General features: G+C 40.3%; 3 protein-coding genes across 5 annotated transcripts; 1 reads left to right on the forward strand and 2 right to left on the reverse strand.

Annotated features, from left to right (window-relative positions):
- The first annotated feature begins 1,573 nt into the window (after positions 1-1,573).
- LOC128427063 (potassium voltage-gated channel subfamily A member 7) lies at positions 1,574-6,603 on the forward strand. Of its 3 annotated transcripts, none has more exons than XM_053414153.1 (3): positions 1,574-2,223; positions 2,452-3,223; positions 5,040-6,603. In XM_053414153.1, exons 2-3 carry the CDS (start codon positions 2,537-2,539, stop codon positions 5,934-5,936), a joined length of 1,584 nt encoding a protein of 527 aa, XP_053270128.1. In that variant the 5' UTR covers positions 1,574-2,223; positions 2,452-2,536; the 3' UTR covers positions 5,937-6,603. The 3 variants fall into 3 exon arrangements, with proteins under 3 accessions (XP_053270128.1, XP_053270129.1, XP_053270127.1); XM_053414154.1 differs by having other exon boundaries at positions 2,494-3,223; XM_053414152.1 differs by having other exon boundaries at positions 1,574-3,223.
- Positions 6,604-8,414: 1,811 nt separating this feature from the next.
- Positions 8,415-9,484, reverse strand: LOC128427276 (fibroblast growth factor 21-like). Its single transcript, XM_053414363.1, has 4 exons — positions 9,337-9,484; positions 8,987-9,064; positions 8,774-8,877; positions 8,415-8,693 (listed from the first exon to the last, which is right to left on the reverse strand). The coding sequence occupies exons 1-4, from the start codon at positions 9,482-9,484 to the stop codon at positions 8,415-8,417; spliced, it is 609 nt and encodes a 202-aa protein (XP_053270338.1).
- A 3,142-nt stretch (positions 9,485-12,626) lies between these two features.
- LOC128427277 (fibroblast growth factor 21-like) lies at positions 12,627-13,657 on the reverse strand. Its single transcript, XM_053414364.1, has 4 exons — positions 13,510-13,657; positions 13,160-13,237; positions 12,947-13,050; positions 12,627-12,866 (listed from the first exon to the last, which is right to left on the reverse strand). Exons 1-4 carry the CDS (start codon positions 13,655-13,657, stop codon positions 12,627-12,629), a joined length of 570 nt encoding a protein of 189 aa, XP_053270339.1.
- Between the last annotated feature and the right edge of the window lie 1,803 nt (positions 13,658-15,460).

Below are 15,460 nucleotides of genomic sequence, written 5' to 3' on the forward strand. Positions count from 1 at the left end.
TTATGAAGGCACTAAATCATATAGTGTAAGGAGCACATGGCAAGAAATAGTAATGTGGAGCCATCTATCTTCTACCTAGGGATATATACCCACTATGTGTTTTAAATGTTTCTGCTGTGATACATCGCTGAATGAAGGCAAAATTATTCAAAACCATTTTATACAAGCAGAAGCACCTGCTTCTCTGTCATAGTTTTTCTCTGATCCTCGACATTTATGGACAAAATCAGACAAATTGTAAATTCGTCTTTCGTTTCTACTTTCTTTGCACAAAAACCTGGAGGGATTCCTGATTGCATATAGTTTTATTGTGTGTGTATCATAGCACTCCAGCTGGCAGTGTTTTTCTGCTGTGGAAAATGTCGGCAAAGGCCTCTTTCAATGTTTTCTCCTTTGTACCGATACATCACTTCCCTCTGGTGGTTATACACAGTAGCCTCTGCTTCGGTAGATTCAGAAGAGCAATGACTAATAACAGTAAATCTCTTTTATTGGTTTATTTATTATATATAATTGGTTTGTACTTTGGTTTGTCATTTCTATTTATTATTTAATTATTTTTCAACAAATGAATTGAAAATTGCAAAGCACAAGCCTGCATTGAAAAACACATGATATTATACATATATTATTATCATCGTTGGCATAATTCTTGTACCGTATATTATTAACATATACTTATTGTCTTTTATTCGGCCAGTATACATTCGGATATACACATTACAAACTCATGGCTAGTAGGTTACATATTACAGTTATATCATTAAATCAGCTTTAATTATTTAGTTTTGCTGCAATAGAAAATCATTTTTTCTTAACAGATATTTCAAGGTTATTATCAAATGTCTTCGTCAAAGCTATAGATAAGGGATGTGTATGCTATCTACATATTCAGTCCTCAAAGGTTCAGGTTGTGGATGATGGTGAAGAAGCCGAACAAGGATCATAAGAATTGTTTGGAATCAAAGCATTATGAGATAAGATAACATTTTATTGATCCCACACCTGGGAAATTCCCTTGTTACAGCAGCAGCCAAGTCAGAATAAAGTAGACCAGAGAATACAAATATAAACGAAGTCAACCGGAAAATTAAAAAGAAAAATACTGAGTATGTACATAATATACACCTTTCACTACAGAAAAATATTGTTAGTACATATATGTATATATATATAATGTATTTCCGTAAAGTGCAGCGGTACAGGATTGATCGCACAAGAATGTAAAAGCACAAGGTGATACTGAGATAGGAGGAAAAAAAACATGAATAATAAAATATGACATGATATGCTACACAGGTAATGTGCAGAGGATACTGATGTGCAAAAGAGAAATGAGAGGGAAATAAATGAGAGAAAATAAGCTAAATAAAACCTGACTCTCATTTCATACTGTTACTATAGTACCTCAGCTCTTGTTTGACCATAATTCATTTATTATTACATCTGGATTACTATAGCTATGCCGATGCTAACATTATGCTAGGCTAAAGCCATTTAGCTATTCCAAAAAAATTATAATAAAACAATTATAGAAATTTGTTTACTGAAAGTTCACAGTTAAAAATATACAGAGAATAACATTTCTTAACCAACTCAATTCAAACATACCAGAATAGCTCTCTCTAAACAGGAAATCTGTTGCAGTTGACCTATATTCTAAAACACTTAAGTAATACAATATTCAACGTTGGCTGTTTATTTTGGCTACAGCAGGCTCCCTGTTATGTTCAAATCAAATAATTTGGGGTTATAATGAAGTACAGTGAAAGCTCTGTCAGTCGGAGTCCCATGCTTGTTAGAGAGGGTCAGTCCGTGCAGTGCCAGGCAGAGGCGACATTTGATAGGGAGGTTGAAGGTTGTCTTGCCCCATAGCTTAACTGGAGGGAAAGGACAGGGAGGGGCTGGAGGGGTCCTAACCGAGATTGTATTTCAACAGGACAGCATTCCCAAAAAATGTCAAGACAGACAACGTGAGGCATGTTCCCCCGAGCAAAAAACTGGAGGCACAGGTCGCCGTACAACCTGGTCAGAGCGTTCAGCAGCACCGGGAGTGGAGCTGTGTGAGTTCTAACTGGAGTTGACAGCCAAACAAGGACTCTGTTTATATACCGGACGGACATGATGACAGAGAGGCAGACGGACAACCTGATGACCCACAGGAAACGAACATGTGATTTTTCATCTTTCCATTAGTGTTAGTCAGCAGCTGTTTTGGATTTAGTGAGTAAATACTTTTATCTCATTCACTGGCTACTAACATGGCTTGCTGTTCGTCCTTTTTATCTACAGTTCACCTTTGAAATAGATTTTCGCAAGTTTGAGTGATAAGAAGTTTAACTGTGATGAGATCGGTCACAACAATTGTAAACAACGACACACTGCTGCAGTATCTTCCTAGTATTAGCTGAAAACTGAATTCCACTGATGGAACTATCACTCTGGTTTCAGACACGGTTTTCTTTTAAGTCCAGTTGTTCTCCAAATTGTCAGGAGAGTGGTTCGCCGCATTGCCTGGTGTGGAATACTCAAAGGGATGGACAGCAGCGACCCACAGGAAGACGAAAGAGGAAGCCGAAGGAATGGGAGCGATGGAGAGAAAGACAAACAGCTGAAGAACCAGCTCAACAATGAGGAAAAGGGAGAAAAGGAGATCCAAGGGAATGAGAAAGAGAAGAAGAAAGACCGTCGGCGTTCTGGGTCTCTATGGAGGAGTGGATGGGCGTTGAGTGAAAGACTTGCCATCAATGTGTCGGGGATGCGCTATGAAACTCAGCTTCGCACCTTAGCCCAGTTCCCTGACACCCTGCTAGGTGACGCCAGGCGGAGGGCACGGTACTTTGACCCTCTTCGAAATGAGCTCTTCCTGGACCGCAATCGGGCCTGCTTTGATGCCATTCTGTACTTCTACCAGTCGGGCGGGAGGATTCGGAGGCCAGCCAACATACCATTGGACATCTTCATGGACGAGCTGATGTTCTACGAGCTAGGGGAGGACATCGTAAGCCGTTTCAAGGAGGACGAAGGTTTTCCAAAAGAGGAGGAGAGGCTGCTGCCATCCAACGAAATTCAGAAAAGACTGTGGATGCTGTTTGAGCACCCTGAGTCCTCATCGAGTGCACGTATCATAGCCATCATCAGCGTCATGGTCATCGTGGTGTCCATCCTCATCTTCTGCCTGGAGACACTACCCGACTTCAGGCATGAGAAGGAGATAAGAGAGGTAGGATATTTGATTGAAATGTTTCTGTAGGTTTGAGAGGCAGCATAATATAGAGTTTTTTAATTTCAGGAAAGTCAGGTGAATTGGCAGAGATCTGGACTAGAGAGAAGACAGCCTTGTTTCTTGCTCGAAAAAATTGCCCTATTACTCAATAACTGTCACATTATTCAATAACTTCAATATCACAACAATCAATTCAATGGCACTTGCTAAAACAGAGACTATAACACTTAACTGGAAAAGTTTAAAATGGCACAAATCAAACCACCAGGGTAACAGGCCTTGAATGGGATTTGTGACTCCTTGTGTCAAAAGGTAACACGACAACCCTGGAAGCAGGTGTTGAAAGTAAACACACACTTGACGACTACTACAGTTTGTTATTGGGAAAAATACTGACCACTATTGGCCAATATGTCTGGAAGCAAACCAGAGACTGTCAGATAAGCTTATGGTGTGGTTATTTTAGACAGCAGTTAAATATGATACGCTTGGATTCAGGAAGTGGTTGGAGGGTACAGAGAGTACCGGGTGCTGCCTGCAATACAACTAAAAGGAGAGAAAGGAAAGAGACAGTGAAGACACGGCTAGGTGTGTTAGCAGAAGGTCACACAAGTGACTGAACACATAGACAAGGGTGAGCCAAAGTCTTCCGGGTGGCTTAGAACTGGAGACTCAAAGGTCTCACAGCATGAGTAGCATAAGTTGGGTCATGTTAACACATACCTCCAGGACTGCTGTGCTAGGCCGGGCTGCCTTTGCTCAAGCAAAGCTGCCAGGAAAGTACTGTAACTTACTCCCACTCGGGTCAGTGGCAGACCCGCTGAACTGCTTTGGCTATGTCACACGGCTGCAGTCGCGAGAGAGATGGGATAGCGACAAAGGTGCAGAGGGATGAGGAATGGTGCAGCAAGACACTCTCATGTTTCCCTTTGGAGATCTCACAGGGTTATATTTAGTGTTAGGAGAGCCCTCGCAGCAGATCAACACATACGAATGTCCACCTTTAGAAATAAACACTGTCACTGACCCGCTACTGAAAGCCATAAGGAATACTTCTAGGTTTATTTAAACTGCCCTGAGATGTTATATATTGCACACAGCCCATTACAGCATGTTGAACTGATCCTCTTATATCCATATCATCCGTTTTCATACTTCTTACTTGATGTTGAGTGTAAGATGTTTGAAATGGTCATCGCATAATGCTAAGCTGCAATGCTCACTGACACGGAAGATGAAATGACAGGTGGACTGAAAAAGAGATTCGTTGAGCTATGTGGAAATATAAAGCCGCAGATGTCATCCGCTTTTATGCTGTTGCCAAGAGTGAGGACCAATGAGATGGTGGAAATTATAGGCTCCTGAAAGTCAGGGTAGTTTATTAGGACACCACGAAAACAGTATCCGGTTGTTAACCACTTTACGTTCTTTCTTTCTTGCCAAGTGGTAACTGCTCGTCTTCACTGAAAATACAGTACACAGCTGCAGCCACCGTCCTGTGAACTTGCCAAGTTACTACGATAAGTTGAGGTTAGCTTACTAAACTGCTACGCTAACTACAAATGGGATTTAGCCACTAGCCTGTGAGCTAACCTGAACAAACTGAGAAAATATAGAAACTTGAAAGTGGTGCAGTATAAATCTTGGAATAAGCAAGTGAGCATATACATGTGGACCTATAGAGGGATGTTGTTCTGTGTAATTTAAAGAACAATTTGTAAAGTTGCAGTTTTATAGTTGCATACTTTCATTATTGTTTAGTGTTGCTGTATTTACCGTGTGTTTTATGTTTTTCTTGTCTTCTCCTCTTCAGCAATATTTTTACAAGTACCACTCCCTCGATAAGAATGTATCCGAGACCATGCCTCTTCCGCAGAGCGTTTTTCACGACCCCTTCTTCTTGGTGGAGACCATGTGTATATGCTGGTTTTCCTTTGAGCTCTTCATGCGCCTCACCTGCTGTCCCAGTAAGACGCTGTTCTTCAAGGACGTCATGAACATCATCGACTTCAGTGCCATCCTGCCATATTTTGTCACCCTGGGAACAGAGCTGGCCAAGGACAATGACGCCAGTCCAGCAACATCTTTGGCCATCATCAGAGTCATCAGGTTAGTGAGAGTGTTCAGGATCTTCAAGTTGTCTCGTCACTCCAAGGGCCTCCAGATCCTCGGCCAGACCCTGAAGGCCAGCATGCGAGAGCTGGGCCTGCTTATCTTCTTCCTCTTTATTGGCGTCATCCTTTTCTCCAGCGCCATCTACTTTGCTGAGGCTGATCACAACGACACGGCCTTTATCAGTATACCACACGCCTTTTGGTGGGCAGTCGTCACCATGACCACGGTGGGCTATGGTGACATGTACCCAGAAACAGTATGGGGTAAGCTTGTCGGCTCAATGTGTGCCATAGCTGGCGTGCTTACCATATCACTACCAGTGCCGGTCATAGTATCCAATTTTAGTTACTTCTACCATCGGGAGACTGAATGTGTGGATCAAACCGAGTTCGCCCATATCCAGCCACAGGACGATGAGCCAGAAGGAGAGGAGTCAGATGAAGGGGATGGGGATCCAGATGGAGAATATTATGCAATTGAAGGCATCTGTAACCCCCTGAATGGCACTCTGCTTGGTGGACTGTGCACAGCGCAGAGCACAGAGTTCAGAGGGGGAAATAGGTATCTGAGCGAATCACTGGTCACTCAGGTTTAAGAGTTGTACACTTGTCAAATGAGAGATGGTAAGAAAAGACTGAGAAAGAAATGCTGAACATAAAGGAGTTCAAGGATCAGAAACGCCGGTCCAGGTGAGAGAAACTTGCAAAAAGAAAATGAAGAAGCTGACAAATTGTGTAAAACAATCATTTCAACACTAATTTATCTGCAAATAAACTTTTATTACCATGTTGTGGTCATTTATATGTATTTATTGCAGCAGCAGCCCACAAAGTGACGCTGAAAAACAGCTTTGGTATAATATACTTTCAAATGCAATTAAATGGCATTACATGAGTTTAACATTCTCAGGGTCATAATGCACAGTTAATGTAAGATGAGCTGTTTTATTTATTAATGCTATCGGCTTGTGTCTGTGATGAAAATGAATCTCTGAATATCTCCGCCTTGAAACTATGATGTCTTAGAACTTTCACATTTTGTTGCCTTGTTGTTTGGAGCGTGAGCAGATCAATTATTGACAATGTAGACGTCACCTCTCATCAAGATTCAACCAAACACCAGAGGAGCTGTCACCGCAGACGCACTGAAATCTCCTGTACACCAAACTCTCACTCTCAACATTCTGCTGTAAGATATGTACAAAGTTCACACATGTGTAGTTTTGGCTTATGTGACCTGAAGCGACTCACATGACCTTTATCCTGCTGTAATACGACACTGTAGCATTACTTAATGACACAGTGTTACCGTCTGTATTTGTGCCAAAGGGGAAAGGTTTTATTGCAATGGCAGAACTTCTCTATTTATTTGCTTAAGTATGCACTCATTGTTTTTAATAAAGATTATATTTTATTAATTTTCTTAAAAGAAGCTGTGTTATCTATGATTGCCTGTGGTAATTATTTAGAGAGACGAATTAAACCTTTAAAAATGCCTTTTTGTTTAAGCTTTATTGTTTCCGGATATGAATTAAAACAAGCTCGAGTGAAACAATAGCACAAAATCCTTCATTGCTTCGGTTACTGCATCTCTGAGAACAACGCTGGCTTTGTGTTTCACTCCTGTTCGGCCACGAGCAACCTTTATACTAAGCTGCTGTAAGCTGTAGCATGCACTAACATTGCTCTCTCCGTTTCCCTGGAACACGTAGGACTTTCCACAGCATCACAGGGACAAAGCTTGAGCGGTACGTGTCCTAAAGTAACATCCCTAGTGTTAACTGCTTCATTAATGGGTTTCAGCTGCCGTCGCTGATGTCAGTTCAACGGTGACAGGGGGAGGAGGCAGTGAGGGCAACTCTTGGGGGGATAAAAATGGGATCAGCGAGGCAAAACAAATGGATGTACTCTTGATAAAGATGCAGATATTATAGTCAGAACTTTTATTTGTGAAAATCAATCCGTCCACACCAGGTGGAAACAAAACAACAATAAATCAACAGGCAACAAAACAAAAGTTAACTTACATGAATGTGTATACATGTAGAAACATTCCCTGTTCAGTTCTATCAAAAATTTATATTTTGAAGTTAGCTTTAAAAAAAAACACATAAATGGACGTGATAGGTTGAAGAGGGAAGGAAGTCTCAGGTCAAAGGCACCTCCAGTTCAAAGACCAAGGTGTCAGGTCAATTTGATTTAATTTAATTTAATTCCCGGAATGAGAAATCATAAATTGACCTGCTTACCTCGAGTTCTTTAAGACCTGATTAAACTGTAAACAAACCCTCTACCATAAACGCTTTTGTTTAGTAAAGAAGATAAATATTTTTTGTAAAAGTGCATATCTTTAACATCTTCTAATAAAGACAATTGAATAAATTAAGACAATATATGGGAGCATCATACATGTAGGGAAATACATAAAAACTAAACTGTATTAAATTACATACATTCCATAAAAGCAATAAAAAAAAAGGATTGGAGGTTTGATCAGGAAAAATACCTCAGACAGTGACATCCTGACTATTTGTCCACTAGAGAGCGCTCCTGCTCTCACAATAATTAGCCCATCTCCTCCCTCCTCCACCATGAAAGCTGTCAACTTTGTTCAAAATGATTTTTTACTCATTCAGAATACAAAAACATCCTTCCTGGTTTGTTTACAGAATTCCTGTGTCTGTGCTTGACACTTGCAAACAGACAAAAGTGATATTTATATCATAATGATTTTTCATTCCAAACTTCTTTCCAGTCCGATAAACACACTTGAGTATACAACTCAACAAACCTGAGCTTTCTGGGAATTTTGAGATTTTCCTTCTAGAGAAATTATAAAAAACAGAAGCGTCACGTTGTTGATGTTGCTACACGGAACATTTTTCCTCAGACCAAAAAAACCCTCAGAATCTGAAGCCAAACATCTGCACAATAAATAAATAACTTAATATAATATTGTCGAAATAGACACATGTTGCTCATTTTATATCAAAAAATATCAAGTCTGCAGGTTCAACCTGGTCAGGGGAAACGTTGTAAAAGGCCCAGGCAGGTAAATTCCTTTAATTGTCCACTTAGAACTGAGGACTGACCACAGAGTTTCGGCCCATTCCCAGAAGGTCATCTGCGTCCACGTTGAATCGGCTCTGACTTTTTGGTGGTCGTTCAATCACGCGCTCTCTTGTCAGAGTGTTCGCAAGTGGCAGGAACCGGGTGAAGGGGACCACGTGTCGATCTGGGGACCGTTTCGATGCCAGAGACACCAGAAACCCATGGTGCAAGGACCGGAAGCGGGTGTAGCCGTCTCCCAGCACCAGCTCCTGGAAGGTGCAGTCAGCGTCCGTGTGGTGCGTCTGAAAAGAGACAATAGACTTCAGTCAGCGAATGGCTAGAATGACTTCAGGATGTCAAAGCTGTTCTTAGCTGACTGTACCTGTCCCCTCAGATGGCCGTCGCTGTCCATGCAGAGGAACAGGGATGATGACAGTCCATTGATGACTATGTGGCCAGGTCTCACAGATTTCAGCTGCAGCACACCTGGAAACACAGAAACATTAATGGATGGGTCGTCTTCAGGAATCTCCTGCTGCTCTAAATTGTCTGGGCCTAAATGGATCCTTTGCTGCCTGTTGCCTTTAATACTCACTGTAAAGTGTCTGGACTTCACTCCCTGACACCCTGCCGTCCTGGGTCATCTGCAGATACATGCCTCTCCTGTGGTTATCTGAGAGACGAAGAAAACGGGGAGACAGAAATCAGCATAATGAGGAAGTTAAGACGTTTCAGAGCAACATTGTAGAATCAATATCTCGTAATTGCATTAAATCTGTGACTAAATTTGTGATTGTCAGAGTCAAGTTTATTTAAACAGCACATTAAACCTGGTTGAGCAAAGTTCTTTACAAGTAAAAAGGTAAAACGAGAAAACAGCAATACGCATTGTATCATACTACTTCGTACATGATAATAGAATAAAACAAAAAGTTGTATAAATACCTGTGTAGAGATGCACTTCTCTCACTTGATTGTTAAAGGACAAAAGGGGGTTGGAGTCAGAGAGATAAAACGCCCGAGAGGACGGAAGTAGAATGATAGAGAGGAAAGAGCACAGGTAAGAGAAAGTTGTTGGTGAAAACGAAACCATTGGGAACTCTCGAAAGAAGATAAATAAGGAGTAAATAAAAAACAGAAATTAAAAAAAGGCTGGATAAAATATTAAATAAAATAGATAAATTATAAATATTAAAAATACTCAGCAAACAACTTATTTTCGCTTCAAACTCTGAACAAGTGCAAGTTTGGTGTTCTTATAAAGGAGTTTGGAGAAGGAGGTCCCTCTTCATGAGAGCAACATGTGAGTCAGACATGATTGAACTGGGATTTACTGCTAAAGGAGGACCTGTGCCTCCACTCTATGTATGGGCTTCTTCCGTGTCGCGTACAGTCACTGTTGATCATGACGTCGGGGTTTCTCGACACCCACGGATGCAGGCGGATTTAAAATTCCTCCGAAACCTGTGACTCCATCATTTACACTCTTTTGGCAGACTATCTTGACATTGAACTCTGAGCAACAGTTTTTGTTTATGAAAAATGTGTTTCCCTCTTATAGCATATACAAACTCCAGGGTCACGGGTTGTTCGGGTCCCATTTTTGGCAAAAGAATGTCAAGAATATTCCTACTATTACCGAGTTCTATTTTTTGACTATTCTATTTTTATTTCACCATTTTGTGCTTGGTTCCCGAAGGCAACAAATCAAATACCAGAAATCCTCCTTTGTTGTTTCCGGACAAAGCAGGTTGCAGAAACAAGGATTCCCCTGCATGGGTGCTTGCACTTCCAAAACACACACATTTCTCAACGTCTCTCTCTGTGTCATCCCATGAACACATTCTTAAAACAATTACGAGAGGAAGCGACAAGTTCTTTTTAGTTGTGTTTACCTTAATTTGATTTATAGTCTGTGTGTGTGTGTCTGGGGGGGGATGATGGGAATAGTGAATCCTAAAGTTAAGGCATGTTTACTGGACTGCAGCTGTGCAGTCCCCAGACAGGCCCCGACTTCACCTTGTGCTTTCCGGTGACGAAATGTGGCGTGTCCCCCCACCCGAGAAACTTCACTTTGCCTTCAAAGTGCATCCCCCCTCTGATTCACACCAGCAGCGTAATGGTCCTAAAATTAAATCCCCTCCTCATAGCTCACCTTCCAATCAAAGCAGAGTAAATACATACTTAGGTCTATACAATTATTCACAATGCTGTCGGGAAGTGATGAAAAGATTCCTTAATCGTCCAATCTTCTACAATGTATAGATCAATGATATATTTCATGATGTTGGAAAATTAAATATATATAAATATATACATAGAAATGTAGTCAGAAACACTGTAAAATATATATACATATATATATATATATAGTGTTTATTATACGATTCTCACTGTCTGCTACCAACCCTCCACTGTTACTGAAGTAAACCTGAGCAAAAATTATCCTTAATAATTAATTAATAATATTATATAAGGCTGAATCAATTCCATGTGATTAATAGAAATAGGATACAGTTCGTAAAGATGAAACTCAGCCAGGAGAGGGCGCTCTCCTTTTTATTCGTTTAGTCTCTGTTGGTATAGTTGCATAGTGTCAGTTATTACATCACTGCCAATGCCACAGTGTTAAAAAAACATAATGTAAAAAAATACAAATTGAAATGTTTTAATTCATATTGTTCTATTTCTTATTTTCATTATGACGCCATAGCTTAAGGATATGTGTGAAAACAGCCTATATATTAGTTTATATCATTTATCAGTTATAAATTACATTTATTTGTAAAATTCCCCTTATATTTCATCTGTTTAGAATTTACCAAATAACACTGGTTCTATAAATAACCTTGGCCATGCCTAAATATGTAGCTTTGGGGTTTCCTCTTCCTGTCCTGGCTCATCTCCAGACCTCCGGTGCTCAATTCACCGTCACCTGTGCAAAATCACCAACTATACAAAGACACTGAGTTTATACCACTCTTTTTGAGAATTTCCATGTTTCAAGTGATTATGCAATTTCATCAGGGGTGAAATAAATATCCCTACGCTGTAGCATAATAGAACAAAAAATATTAAAAGAATGCATTGCACATAACTAAAGTATTTGCACTACAGGACCACATAGCACCTCTCTAAGCCCCCCCCCCCCCCCCCCCCCCCCCCTCCGCCCCCCCCCTCCTAATCTCACTCCTTTCATGCCGTGTCTTGTGGTATCTTAGTAACAGTATGCTCTTTGGCTCTTTGCATTCAAGCTACCAAAGCTGACAGTTTGAGGATAAACCCGGTATTTACATTTTAATGGCTCATATGCTCACAGACGACTGAGAGCCCAGTTACTCACCTGTGAGCGCTCAGTGTGAAAGAGAAAGCCGCGGAAAAAAAAACTCCTTCAGTAGCATTGTACAGGTATGTTTTTTTTTTTTATTTACAGCTTTTACAATCATTATCATTATTGTTCATCATATTATATTCAATCATCATCACTACTATCCAATAATATGAATTTAAATCATCATAGCACAATTTGTTTTAGTTTTTTCTCAAAATGTACACATACAAGTAGCATATCTTAAATGTCCATAATTTAAAACGTATTTCCTTTTGTCAACCTAAAAATGAAATTACAGTCAGTCTTCAAACTAAGTATGAAATGAAAGTACAGTTTAATACACACACACACACACACACATACATACTGTACATACATACATACATACATACAATAGCAGTTATCATACAAAATGTTAAAAATAAAATACACACGTTTTACAAAGTCCTGACCCAAGCTTCCACATCATTAGATGATTGATATCATGGCGTTCACTCTAACATGGTTGATTTTGGCATGCATATTAACACAAATGCTTCAATCTTTTTATTTTTTTCCCCTAGTTTGAACAGGAGTTTGTCATAAAGCACTTCGCTAATTGTCTCATTGTCTGACCTATTCACATTTGTGCATCTCATGTCTGTTATGGCTTAAGAACATACATCTCATTTATCCTTTATACACTTACACATATTCTCCCGCTTGGACCTCCCTCCCCCCCGCACCCTCCCTTGTGTTACGTTACTAGGCAGACTATGTTCTAGCGTCAGTCTACGCTGTAGTAAGAACACCTGAAGGGACGTGTCGGGCTATAATTGTCTCGATCTGAAGAGGAATGCATTTTCCAGTTTTTAAAAAACCCACAAACTATAAATTCATTTGTGTCAATATTGCCGTCTCACACTCAAAAAACAGAAGAGGAATTCACAAGAGGCGATGATCTTTTTGGTGGTCGTTCAATCATGCGCTCTCTTGTCAGAGTGTTCGCAAGTGGCAGGAACTGGGTGAAGGGGATCGCGTGTCGATCTGGGGACCGTTTCGATGCCAGAGACATCGGAAACCCATGGTACGAGGACAGGAAGCGGGTGTAGCCGTCTCCCAGCACCAGCTCCTGGAAGGTGCAGTCAGCGTCCGTGTGGTGCATCTGAAAAGAGACAATAGACTTCAGTCAGCGAATGGCTAGAATGACTTCAGGATGTCAAAGCTGTTCTTAGCTGACTGTACCTGTCCCCTCAGATGGCCGTCGCTGTCCATGCAGAGGAACAGGGATGATGACAGTCCATTGATGACTATGTGGCCAGGTCTCACAGATTTCAGCTGCAGCACACCTGGAAACACAGAAACATTAATGGATGGGTCGTCTTCAGGAATCTCCTGCTGCTCTAAATTGTCTGGGCCTAAATGGATCCTTTGCTGCCTGTTGCCTTTAATACTCACTGTAAGGTGTCTGGACTTCACTCCCTGACACCCTGCCGTCCTGGGTCATCTGCAGATACATGCCTCTCCTGTGGTTATCTGAGAGACGAAGAAAACGGGGAGACAGAAATCAGCATAATGAGGAAGTTAAGACGTTTCAGAGCAACATTGGAGAATCAATATCTCGTAATTGCATTAAATCTGTGACTAAATTTGTAATTGTCAATGTCAAGTTTATTTAAACAGCACATTAAACCTGGTTGAGCAAAGTTCTTTACAAGTAAAAAGGTAAAACGAGAAAACAGCAATACGCATTGTATCATACTACTTGGTACATGATAATAGAATAAAACAAAAAGTTGTATAAATACCTGTGTAGAGATGCACTTCTCTCACTTGATTGTTAAAGGACAAAAGGGGGTTGGAGTCAGGGAGATAAAACGCCCGAGAGGACGGAAGTAGAATGATAGAGAGGAAAGAGCACAGGTAAGAGAAAGTTGTTGGTGAAAACGAAACCATTTGGAACTCTCGAAAGAAGATAAATAAGGAGTAAATAAAAAAAAGAAATAAAAAAAAGGCTGGATAAAATATTAAATAAAATAGATAAATTATAAATATTAAAAATACTCAGCAAACAACTTCTTTTCGCTTCAAACTCTGAACAAGTGCAAGTTTGGTGTTCTTATAAAGGAGTTTGGAGAAGGAGGTCCCTCTTCATGAGAGCAACATGTGAGTCAGACATGATTGAACTGGGATTTACTGCTAAAGGAGGACCTGTGCCTCCACTCTATGTATGGGCTTCTTCCGTGTCGCGTACAGTCACTGTTGATCATGACGTCGGGGTTTCTCGACACCCACGGATGCCGGCGGATTTAAAATTCCTCCGAAACCTGTGACTCCATCATTTACACTCTTTTGGCAGACTATCTTGACATTGAACTCTGAGCAACAGTTTTTGTTTATGAAAAATGTGTTTCCCTCTTATAGCATATACAAACTCCAGGGTCACGGGTTGTTCGGGTCCCATTTTTGGCAAAAGAATGTCAAGAATATTCCTACTATTACCGAGTTCTATTTTTTGACTATTCTATTTTTATTTCACCATTTTGTGCTTGGTTCCCGAAGGCAACAAATCAAATACCAGAAATCCTCCTTTGTTGTTTCCGGACAAAGCAGGCTGCAGAAACAAGGATTCCCCTGCATGGGTGCTTGCACTTCCAAAACACACACATTTCTCAACGTCTCTCTCTGTGTCATCCCATGAACACATTCTTAAAACAATTACGAGAGGAAGCGACAAGTTCTTTTTAGTTGTGTTTACCTTAATTTGATTTATAGTCTGTGTGTGTGCGTGTCTGGGGGGGGGGGGGGGGGGGGGGTGATGGGAATAGTGAATCCTAAAGTTAAGGCATGTTTACTGGACTGCAGCTGTGCAGTCCCCAGACAGGCCCCGACTTCACCTTGTGCTTTCCGGTGACGAAATGTGGCGTGTCCCCCCACCCGAGAAACTTCACTTTGCCTTCAAAGTGCATCCCCCCTCTGATTCACACCAGCAGCGTAATGGTCCTAAAATTAAATCCCCTCCTCATAGCTCACCTTCCAATCAAAGCAGAGTAAATACATACTTAGGTCTATACAATTATTCACAATGCTGTCGGGAAGTGATGAAAAGATTCCTTAATCGTCCAATCTTCTACAATGTATAGATCAATGATATATTTCATGATGTTGGAAAATTAAATATATATAAATATATACATAGAAATGTAGTCAGAAACACTGTAAAATATATATATATAGTGTTTATTATACGATTCTCACTGTCTGCTACCAACCCTCCACTGTTACTGAAGTAAACCTGAGCAAAAATTATCCTTAATAATTAATTAATAATATTATATAAGGCTGAATCAATTCCATGCGATTAATAGAAATAGGATACAGTTCGTAAAGATGAAACTCAGCCAGGAGAGGGCGCTCTCCTTTTTATTCGTTTAGTCTCTGTTGGTATAGTTGCATAGTGTCAGTTATTACATCACTGCCAATGCCACAGTGTTAAAAAAACATAATGTAAAAAAATACAAATTGAAATGTTTTAATTCATATTGTTCTATTTCTTATTTTCATTATGACGCCATAGCTTAAGGATATGTGTGAAAACAGCCTATATATTAGTTTATATCATTTATCAGTTATAAATTACATTTATTTGTAAAATTCCCCTTATATTTCATCTGTTTAGAATTTACCAAATAACACTGGTTCTATAAATAACCTTGGCCATGCCTAAATATGTAGCTTTGGGGTTTCCTCTTCCTGTCC

The sequence above is a fragment of the Pleuronectes platessa genome, chromosome 21 (assembly GCF_947347685.1).
Source record: "Pleuronectes platessa chromosome 21, fPlePla1.1, whole genome shotgun sequence".
Classification (NCBI taxonomy): domain Eukaryota; kingdom Metazoa; phylum Chordata; class Actinopteri; order Pleuronectiformes; family Pleuronectidae; genus Pleuronectes; species Pleuronectes platessa.